The sequence below is a fragment of the Somniosus microcephalus genome, chromosome 2 (genome assembly GCF_052327205.1).
Source record: "Somniosus microcephalus isolate GS21.2 chromosome 2, FLI_Smic_1.0, whole genome shotgun sequence".
Taxonomy (NCBI): Eukaryota; Metazoa; Chordata; class Chondrichthyes; order Squaliformes; family Somniosidae; genus Somniosus; species Somniosus microcephalus.
The window spans coordinates 135,502,592-135,514,374 of NC_140988.1; the positions used below are offsets into that span (position 1 = coordinate 135,502,592).

The 11,783-nt window shown below is 42.3% G+C and overlaps 1 protein-coding gene across 1 annotated transcript in view; it reads right to left on the reverse strand.

Annotated features, from left to right (window-relative positions):
* prss12 (serine protease 12) overlaps positions 1-11,213 on the reverse strand; it is a 275,680-nt gene extending 264,467 nt beyond the window's left edge. Inside the window, exon 1 of the mRNA XM_085962770.1 lies at positions 10,786-11,213. Within this exon, the coding sequence (XP_085818896.1) occupies positions 10,786-11,128 (343 nt within the window). The 5' untranslated portion in view covers positions 11,129-11,213. The remainder of the gene's footprint in view (positions 1-10,785) is intronic.
* Positions 11,214-11,783: the final 570 nt, after the last annotated feature.

Here is an 11,783-nt window from a genome sequence, read left to right on the forward strand (position 1 = left end):
AACAACCCCTGTTTATATTGGGGGATTTGTTAGCTAACATTTTGTGTGCATTTATGGATTAGCCGGTTCCACCTGACCCTCTGACCTCTTCCATATTTAGTGTTCTTCATTGAGGAGTGCGGTTGATCTACACAGGCAATTTGCAATGTCGGAGATTAAGTTCTCACAGATAAGGGAGGTCATTTTTCTACAGAAAACTATGTTCTCTCCATCATGTTATCTAACTGCCTATAATGATTTCGGAGATTTTGCTCGCCCTACCCTACCTGGAAGATCATTCCAGGTACGAATCACTCTCTTGTGCTTCCTGGATGAAGAATGGTGAGAGGTCTGGAGACAGATCCTCAACACCATCACATGCAGCCAAATGTGCAGGGACCAGCACACTACACTGGATGACTGTTGGAGGCACCCCATTACAATAGGCTGGCTATGCCCCCAGATGGAACTATTCAGGACAGCAGTCATGGGAGACCACAGGAACTTAAAAACGGTGAGGATGGGGCACTTAATATTCAAGGTTACAAGGTGTTCAGAAAAGATAGGGAAGGAAAAAAGGGAGGTGGGGTGGCAGTGCTGATTAAGGAAGACATTGTAGTGTTGGAAAGGGAGGATGTTCTTGAGGGGATAAGAACAGAATTCATTTGGTTAGAGTTGAGGAGCAAAAAGGTATGATCACGCTATTGGGGGTATTCTATAAGCCTCCAAACAGTGAAAGGGAGGTAGAGGAGCAAATCTGCAGGGAAATCTCGGAGATATGCAAGAGCTATAGAGTGGCGATATTGGGGGACTTTAATTATCCAAATATTGATTGGGATAATGTTAGGGTAAAGGGAAAGGAGGGGGAGAAATTTCTGAAATGTGTTCAGGAGAATTTCCTTGACCGATATGTTCTTGGCCCAATTAGGAAGGAGGCATTGCTGGATCTGGTGCTGGGGAATGTGGTGGACCAGGTCGACCAAGTGTCTGTGGGAGAACACTTGGGTACGAGTGATCATCGTATCATAAGATTTAGATTAGCAATGGAGAGGAGCAAGGAACAATCTAGAGTGGAACTTATAAACTGGAATAGGGCTAACTTCAATGGGATGTGAAAAGATCTAGCCAGGGTAAAATGGAACCAAAGACTGACAGGAAGAACTGTAATGGAACAATGGGTGATCTTTAAGGAGGAGATGTTCCAAGTACAGGCTAGGTACATTCCAACAAGAGGGAAGGGTAAGGGAACCAAAGCAAGGACTCCTTGAATGACGAGCAAGATTGAGAAAATGATGAAACAAAAAAAGAGGGTGTATGATGCATGTCAGGTGAATTCTTCAAGGAAGAACCAGACCAAATACACTAAGTTAAGAGGGGATGTGAAGAAGAAAATAAGATTGGCAAAGAGAGAATATGAGAGTAGAATAGCGGTTAACATAAAATGGAACCCAAAAATATTCTACCAGCATGTAAACAGTAAGTGGATAGTAAGAGGCGAAATGGGGCCTATTAGAGACAAAGAAGGTGATATATGCTTAGAGGCGCAGGGCAAGGCTAGAATACTCAATGAGTACTTTGTATCAGTGTTTACTAAGGAGGTGGATGCTGACAAAATATCGGTAGAAGTGGAAAAGGTAGAAGCAATGGAAGGGGTGAAAATTGATAGACAGGATGTACTAGAAAGGCTGGGTATGCTTAGAGTGGACAAGTCACCTGGTCCAGATGGCTTGCATCCCAGGTTGCTAAGGGAATTGGGGGAGGAGATAGTGGAAGGGCTTGCAATAATTTTCCAATCTTTCTTAGACACGGGGGAGGTGCCTGAGGATTGGAAAGTGGCAAATGTGACACCATTGTTCAAGAAAGGGTGTAAGGACAATCCTAGTAAGTACAGGCCGGTCAGTTTAACATCAGTGGTGGGTAAAGTTTTAGGAACAATAATCAAGGAAAATATTAACGTGCATTTGAGAGGTTTAAGCTAATTAAGGAGAGCCAACACGGATTTGTAAAAGGCATATTGTGCTTGACTAATCTAATTGAATTTTTTGATGAAGTAACAGGGAGGATTGATGAAGGGAATGCAATGAATGTTGTCTACATGGATTTTTGGAAGGCGTTTGACAAAGTACCACATAGAAGGCTGATTAACAAAATTGAGGCTCATGGAATAGGTGGGTCAGTGGCAGCTTGGATAAGGAATTGGCTGAAGGACAGAAAACAGCGAGTTGTTAAAAATGGCAGTTTTTCAGACTGGAGGATGGTAGACAGGGTGTTCCTCAAGAGTCAGTGCTGGGGCCACTGCTTTTTTTGACATATATATAAATGATCTGGATATTGGAATACAGAGTAGAATTTCTAAATTTGCCGATGACACCAAACTTGGGGGGGTGGCAAACAGTGAGGATGATACCAATCGACTGCAATAGGAAGATAGAAAGGCTAGCAGAGTAGGCAGACAAGTGGCAGATGGAATTTAATACAGAGAAGTGTGAGGTGATGCATTTTGACAAAAGGAACAGGGAGAGGCAATATACACTTAATGGCACATTTTTAAAGAGTGTGCAGGGACAGAGGGACCTGGGAGTTAATGTGCATAGGTCCCTCAAAGTGGCAGGACATATTGAGAGAGTGGTTAACAACGCATATGGGATTTTGGGCTTCATCAATAGAGGTATTGAGTACAAAAATAGATAAGTTATGCTGAACCTTGATAAAACGCTGGTTAGGCCACAACTGGAGTATTGCGTCCAATTCTGATCACACCACTTTAGGAAGGATGTGAAGGCCCTTGAGAGTGTGCAGAGGAGATTTACCAGAATGGTTCCGGGGATGGGGGATCTTAGCTACAAGGACTAGTTGGAGAAGCTGGATTTGTTTTCATTAGAGCAAAGGAGGTTGAATGGTGATTTGTAGAAGTGTACAAGATTATGACGGGTTTGGAAAGGCTAGACGGGGAAAGGCTGTTCCCACTAGTTGATGGTACAAGGACTAGGGGACACAGATTTAAGGTTTTGGGCAAGAGATACAGGGGGGACGTGAGCAAAAACTTTTTACGCAGCGAGTGGTGATGACCTGGAACTCGCTGCCGACGGAAGTGGTGGAAGTGGAGACACTCAATGTTTTCAAGGGGAGACTGGATAGGCACTTGAGGGAAATAAACTAGCAGGGCTATGGGGATAGAGCGGGGGAATGGGACTGACTGGATTGCTCTACAGAGAGCCGGCACGGACTTGATGTGCCAAATGACCTCCTTCTGTGCCGTTATGACTCTATGAGATGAAGGATAGGATTTTAGGGGGAAGAATTCGGTTGATTTGCGCCTCCAGTTAGCACCCTTCAGTAATGCCCTCTGACACACCGTCAGATGCTATGTCCGACAGACGCTATGTCCGACAGGGTCAGGGGGGCGTATGTGCAGCCGGGGCGGCGCAAATTAAAGGGGAGGTGCTGGGCGGCCATTTTTGTTGCTAGCTGCCTGCCAGCACCTGCCCCCATTGTTGTCCCCGGCCTCCTGTGAAGCCCCACCACAGGGTAGAGGCTGCGCTCCGTGAGCCCGGCACTCCTCTTGAGTGCTGGGCTCTTTTGCCGGCATTCTGATCCCTGGTGGCACAGCTGGGCCCCGGGTTGTGCTGCGCTAGGCTCCTCCTGTTTAATATGGGGAGGAAGGCCTGCCATAGCGCCACAATATTCACTCGCAGTGCCCCAAGAGGCGGGGCTCTTCTAGTAGCACCCCACCTCTCTCTTGGGGTGCTACCAGTGAAATTAGAGTGCAGGGGTGCTAACTTTTTCGGGGTGCTAAAAGTAGTGCCCCGGTGAAGTTAGCACCCCGAAGGGGGCACGACCCAATTTTGCCCCCTTAGATTTTTAACATCTCATCCAAAAGGCAACACCTCCAACAATACACTACTCTCTCAGTACTGTACTGAAGTGTCAAGCTAAATTATGGCCTGGAGTCTCTATTAGGTTGTGCTGGTATTTTCAGTGCAATTAGCCCCAAATTGGCCAAATCAGCTCAAGAGATCGAGGAATGTTATGCACAAATTAAATCCAGTGCAAATCAATCTTTTACACTAGTTTAAACAACATTGCGTAGGAAGCCGGTCCCGCCCACAAAACTGGCCACGCCCCGATTGAATTAATCACCAAGACGAGATTCCCCTAATTACGCCTGTTTGCGGGCCTTCAAAAAGACTCTTAAAATTAAGGGGGTTTTTTTAGACAAAAGGGCACCTTTTAAATATTTGTTTAAAATTTACAAAAAAACTGACTACTGTACACCAATATAATGAATAAATGGTTCTGTACAGTTTTTTAAAGTCATTTCCAATCATTTAAAATCGAGTTACTCACAGGTGTGGATTAGACACTGCTTATTTTTTTATTAAAAATGCTTATTTTTTTGTGATAAACCCATTTTCAGCTGTACTAATAAAACTCACTAGGAATATTTTTTAAGCAATTTTTTTTAAATTACATTCTAAAACACTGCTCGATTGCACTGGTTCATGGAAGACTTTACATTTGACACTATGCAAATAAGTTTGAGCGGAAACTTGAGCAAAAAAAAAAAATCTCTGAAAACTAGCGAAATTTTGAGTGCAATTTGCACCCAGATTGTTGATTACACCCAAAGCAGAAATTCTTGGCCTATGTGTTTAAATCCTTGAGTGGGGCTTGAACCTACAACCTTCTGACATAGAGGGCTTCCACTGAACCAAGCCTGACACAGGGCTAACTACTGAGGACTAATATTTTAATGCTTTCTCCTGACACTGCATTGTGGCTTATCTCTGCTTTTTTGCCAAGATTCACAAATCGTAACTAGTAGATGGTATGTTGGACACACCCTGTGATTTCACTGCTCCAAAGGATCTGCTTAATTTACAATATTTATTCAATGTGGAGAGGTTTGCTGGCACTTGGCTTTCAGCACAAGTATTCAGAGAAATCACCTCATATGATACTGGTGACATGAGTAAAGTCAGATTATTAAATTAATAAACAGGTTTTCTTTATGACAAAGGTTTAATGGGACAGATTTTACTGTCAAAATAACAGTGAGGCTAATGGCACTCACTGTTATTTAAGTGTAAATGGTACAGCAACTTCAGGCGAGGGGCAGATGCACAGTTAAATGTAAATATCTAAAAGTTGCTGTCTGAGTTGCACTGTTAGCTTCGCGAAAACGGCACCTCGCAGTCCGCCATACCATTGAAATGCATTGAATGTCATGAAGTTACTGTATTTGCGTGGTAGATGTAAACTAAACTCACCACAGAAAGCAAAGTCTTGTCATTACAAGTGTAAGTACCCTTTTAACGACAGTGTTAATTACTGCCAATCAACCTCTTTGGCACTGAAAATTAACTATTACAAGGCTGGAGTCTCATTCCTTCAGGTATTATTTGTTGTTGGAGATTTTAAAAATGTCAAATTTTGAAATTTTACACTTTTTCTTCTTACTTTTCCTTTCTGTCTCTTTTTTCTCTCTCTCTTAATCCAGTCTTTCCCTCTCTTTATTTTTCCCTTTTTGAGCCTGATTTGATGTTTAATTCACCCACTCTAATTTACAATTCCTTCTCAGTCCTTCGTCTATTTATCAATCCTTCAATCTGATTGGTTCAGGAGATACCCTGTTGGTTGCCCTGTTCACTCGGGTCCCAGATGCCCTGTTTCCCTCGCTGCGTCGTTATCAGCTCGCATTTTCAGCAACTTTATGGGCAAAATTGTTTTGAGCTGAAGGGTGCAGGGGCAAGTCTAACAGCAGAAACCGTTAGATGCCCCACCACAGCAAAATCTGGCCCAATATAAATCAACGTCTGTTTTGAAAACAACATTCTGAATATCAGGGAAGTTTTTTCCAACAAAGTAAAACAAACTACATTTTTTGAGGGTTGTCGGGGGTGCAGGGAGGGAGGTGTGTTCTTCACTCCTCAATGTAAAGAATGCCAATATGGGGAATGGAACACTTAGCCACTTTTTCCACTCATATCTCGGCACTCAAGTATTTCCTGATGCATCAGTATGGTATTTCATTTCTTCACAGCAACCACTTTTGGAGCCTATCTGAGATTACCATGTCAATTGTGCTGAATTATGGACAACTTTGTGCTGTACACATGGGCCCACTGGGGACTAAATTGAGACTGCTCAAATTTAGTTCACTAATCGCCCTTACAGCCAGTAGACAGGGAAGATTTTCATCCCATTGATCTGGGCTAGACTCAAGCTCAGGTCCCTGTGCTTAAAAAACAAAATTTTAACCTATTGCCCCATCCAGTCCTTCCAGCTGCAAGTGTATTTTTACAAAAATGTTACAAATGTCTTTAGCTTTAGTTTACGTGTAATATAAATTTACAGAAAAAATACTTTTCTTATGAATGACATGCACTATTTTCAAAGCTACAAAGCAAATTCTGATTTTTAACTTCACTTTAATATTAAGATTACCAAATGGTTTAAGAAAGAGAAGACAAATGTTTCGGTGCCACCAATAACTGTACACTTAACTTCTTTTAAATCAATCTTACTCTTTTACGCAAAAAAAATTAAAATTAAGAACAGGTCAAGCAAAGATCTATTGAGGAGCTGCATTTCTTTTTCAGAACATTCATATTGAGCAATTACATTTGAGAAGCACTTGCAACTGCTTTCTCCTGTGTCTATCTCAGTTTAATTCCCAGTAATCTTGTTTTCTTCATACCAGGAGAAATCAAATACATTATTATCTTGAATTGTCTCCAAACTTACACTTTGACTGTTTTTAAGATTATGGTATAAACATTTCATACATTACTGTTATTGAATTAAAATACCATATTCATTTACAAATGACTTAGTTGTACTTAGTTGCTCATTTTTCCATTTCAGAGTAAAATGCAATTTGTTTTCTTACTTGGACGTTCATATTCTATTTACAAACTACATAGAGCACTAATTCTTTTGAGGACCATTGCTGCTAAGAAAACGTGTATGCAATATTAACATGAAGTAGTTTTATCAAATTGCTTTTTAAAAAAGTAACATATTCTATCACATAAAAATGCACATAATGATTGTGAACTGGTACTGCAATGGGTTGGAGCAACTAATGTTTCAATCTGGGACTTTAGTTCAAGTCTATTCCAGACTGGGTCAAAGCTTGAGCAGGGACCCTAAATGCAGTTAATTTGAAACAGTCTAAATCCAACTCTCAATGGGCAGGAAACCTTAACACAAAACCTTCAAAATCTGCACAGCTGGTACGGATGCTGTGATGAGCAAAGTTGACTGTAGAAATGGTTGGTCTGAATCTTGCTATACCTGCCTATAGAAGGGTTTGGTCGCAATCTATACATTGCCTGAGATTTCTTTATCCAGTGCACTCACCTAGTGCAAATCGGGGAAAGAATCCTTGAATTGTCATCTCTTATAAATACATTTGCAAAACACGTGCAGGATGCTTTTATTTTTTCTACCAGCGTTATTACATGATTTACTAGATAACTTTTTTAAAAATGTGCTTTACATTTAACCTGACATATTTGTATATTCAAAATGAATTAAAAAGGCATAGGGACATGTTTTTGCAGCTGACTCATATGACATGTGTGAACTCGTTAATTCTTTTTCAACAGTATATTTTTATATTTGGATAAACACAAGGAATCTATATCAAACTTGAAGATCTGTAGTGAAAATAACACCTAAGTGGCATGTTATTTTTAATGTATTCATCAAGAATGGACAGTTTTCATGTAGGTCAACTTTTCTAGCACATGCAGATCCAAGGACAGTATTAATCTGGGGATTTTTGGATTGCATGAGTTTGAGAAAATCCACCCAGATCCAAACCTTTGCTGGCTCTGTCTGTGTTTTGTATAGACTAAATTTGGGCAGCAGTTACAACTGCTTTCACCCCGCTCCCCTCACCCCACCCCATCACCACCACCTAAACGTCCCAAAAATGGCCAATGCATACTTACTAGAATTTGTGCCTGTAAAATCAACCCTTGAAACTTTAGCATTCTCTTTTTAAGTTTGCTAAATGTAAATTTTTCTTGTACAATCACCTGTATGTGTGCAATTTCATCTTTTTGATAATTTGGGGAAAATAGTGCCCCCGGATTTTGGAATAAATCCAACAGCAGCTTCCAGAGTCCACACATGCATAGTAAAATGGAAAAATCTGGAAGTTGCCGTGAGTTACCCTGCTCCTCTACAGGCTGTGCTATAACAGTACCTCAGCAATAGACTCGGCATTGAAATCAATGTAAGGGCGTGAAGTTGCAGTACATACCCATTAGTTACCCATTAAACATGGCAGAAAAAGTTAGGGCTGATGTATTCAGCTTTAAGCGCATTTTTAAGAGCATGATGAGTCTTAATTGCTGTCGAACAATCTCCCTGGCCCTTAAAATATAATTTACAAGTGTGGAGTCTCATTCCTTTAGAATTTAATTATTGCTGGAGATATAAAACAATTTTAAATAATTATTTTTCTTTTTCTTTCTGCCTCTTTTATTGCTCTCTCTTAATCTCATCTTTCTTTCCTTCTCTTTATTTTGCTTTCTGTACATACTTCCTGGTTTATACTTCCTTGTTTAGACTCAGCAGGGTGAATTTTAGCACATGAAAACAGGTGGGTTGGGAGTGGGTGGGAGGTGAACCCCGAACCCAACCCGCCTCCAACCCATCCACTTCCGGGTTTTACGAAGGCAGGACAAGGGGTGGGCAGCCAACCCACTCCCAGGAGGCTGTTGGGGTAGAGATCGGTGGAGGGGGGGTGCGGGGAGTGGGTGGGAGAGCATGATTTTTGGGGACAGAGGTGATCGTTGGGAGAGTCGAAGATCGTGGGGGGTTGGGGAGAGATTGGGGGGTCGGAGATCAGGGGGAGAGATGGGGGAATCAAAGATTGCAGGAGAAATCGGCGGTCAGTGATGGGGGAGTTGGTGATCATGGGAGGGGCGGGTTGGTGATGGGAGGAGTGTCCAGGAGATCGTGGAGGTGCAGGGGCAGGGAGGTTCTTTACAGGTAAGCTTGTTGGGCTGCGAGGAAACATGCCTACTCTCCTGGCCCTCAAGCAGTGCTGTAAAGACACTTACCTGATGAATTCAGCCCATCTTGCCTCCTTTTACCTGCCGGGTTTCCCGAGGCTGGGGCTCTTTTCTCTGGAAATGAGAAGGCTGAGAGGTGACCTGATAGAACTCTTTAAGGTTATGAAAGGGTTTGATAGGGTAGACATAGAGAAGATGTTTCCACTTGCGGGGGAGACCAGAACTAGGGCCCATAAATATAAGATAGTCATTAATAAATCCAGTAGGGAATTCCAGAGAAACTTCTTTACCCAGAGAGTGCTTAGAATGTGGAACTTGCTACCACAAGGAGTAGTTGAGGTGAACATTATAGATGCATTTAAGGGGAAGCTAGATAAACACATGAGTGGGAAAGGAATAGAAGGTTATGTTAATAGGGTTAGATGAAGAGGGATCGTAGGAGGCTCCTGTGGAGCATAAACACCGGCATGGAATAGTTGGGCTGAATGGCCTGTTTCTGTTCTGTACTTTCTATGTAATTCTATGTGAAGCTTATGGGGATGGAACAACTGACAAGAGAATCTCCTGCAATCTTGTTCCAGTTCAACATGGGCAACCTTGATATGCCTGTGGGTTGTATTACAAGGGCAGATGATAAGCAGCCACATTGAAGAGGGACTGGGTCTAAGAAAATGAAGGGAATCTTTTTTTAAGTGTTTTGAAACATAAGATAAAGTTACTTAATGTTAATTGTGTCTCTGCTAACACTGAATGCTCAAACAGTTAAGAAAATATGAAACACAAAATAGTCCACACTGTTAGATTTCTGTGAAGAAATGAGAACGCATCATCAGCTCCAGGCTATGGAGCCAAAAATCTGGTCCGAAGTAATATACATGCCCAAATAACATTTACAAATGGTGCAAATGAGCTCCTGCCAAACATACATTCCATTTAGACAAACTAATGCTGCTTTAAAAAGTATATCACTATCTGGTTCTGTAAAGGGAGCCTTGATTTCTTTCATAAATGTTTTGCATATTATATAATACCATAATAATGCATTCAAGATGGAAGCAGCTTTTAAATGCAATCATTTCATTTTCTGGGATAACCACTAACCTTAAACATGAATTTATACAATCAGCATTTTAAAAAATCTGTTTTATTTTAGAATGTCTCAAATGTTTCAATGGTGACATTCATGCCGAGGACCACTTTTCTCAGAACTAACTTTGTAATCTCAACCTGCAGACCTTCCAAAGTCTGACACGAACTAAGTGCCCAAATTCTTTCCATGTGACAAGTTATTTTAAAAGTCATGTTCTTATTAGCTCAGCGCACAGCTATCTTTTTAAGAGCCAACCCTTCGTTATCAAACTGAAAGAATATGCATATCGATGTGAAAGTATTTTTCTTGGTTAGCTGACAGACATCAGCAGAGGTGGGGCTATTACCTTTAATGGCTGTTTTACTGTATGTCAATTACTGCTGTAAGGTGTTAGTTTCCAACTAAATATAAAACATCTGAACCAGTTATATTTCCTCTTCGTCGACTACTAGTGTTGTATGTGAGGTACCCGAAATTACTCAAAAAGTCTTAACAATATAAATGTGCACATCTCCGTCCAATTGGGAATGTTATTCAGAAGAGCTTTTGCATCGCAGTGCCGGTACTAGCCATTTCAGTGACTTATGCTAGATGGGGACCTTTCCACTGTGATTTTAAAAAGGGTCTCGCACCTTGTCGAAATATCTGAATTAAATGGGGAGATAGCTCAGTGTCAGTACGCACCCTGTTTGCAGCTGCAATAAGCCCAGTCGAACCTTCCACGGTGATTTCTGATAAAGCACCAGGGTTTCAGTCGCCCGTCGGGATTGCGGCAGAAGTTGTGATCTCCCAGACCTTTGTTCGGGAACCTCTCGACGAAATTGGGGATCCCGCTCCACTCCAGACACCTGTGCCCAGACTCGGTGAGCCCGAGTGACCGCTTCGAGTAAGCCAAGGTGCCTGAGCTCTGGAGACAGCCGGCCGGGAGGCTGGAGGAACGAGCGGTGCCAAAGCGCCACACTCCAGTGCTGGCGAGCAAAGCAACGACAGCAAGTAGGCTGGCCGTGGTCCTCATGGCGATTGCCATCTGTCAGCATCCATCCCCGAAGTGAAAGGGGTCGATCGGGGAGGCGGGCCTTCGGCAGAATGAATCCCACATCCACCGGCGATTAAACACCGTTATATGTGTGTGTGTGTGTGTGTGTGTGTGTGATGGTGGGGGCGTGAGGAGAAATCGAGAGGCGAAACCAGCCAAGCACCAGACGTGTCAACATTTAACGCTGGGTCAATGAGTGGTGTCGTCTAGCCTGAGCCAACAAGCTCTGGCAAGGACAGAGGAGGGGAGAGGGGAGGGGATGTGGGGGAGGATCAGCCAGATACCAGGGGAGTATTTTTTTTGCAGTTTGTGAGATTTCCACAATTCTGTCAAATAGAAAGAGCTGAATTGTGAGGTGGTTTGGTGGGGAGGGAGTGGGATGGGAAATGGGGCGATCATAACTGGATTGGTTAATGGGGTCCAGACTGGCGGCGAGCTTGTTTGCTAATTTACAGGCAGCTTGTGCTCCAGCGTCAGGTTTACTTTAAAGATATATAAACAGTTTCAATCAAAACTAGCCGCGCTCCGAGCGAAAACATACACTAGACACGGGCGTCCTGCCAAAAAAGGCTCATTGAAAAGAGTAAAGATGACAGGGGAAAGTCGGAACAAATTCCGAGTTGTATGTGTGGGGAAATATTCTTGT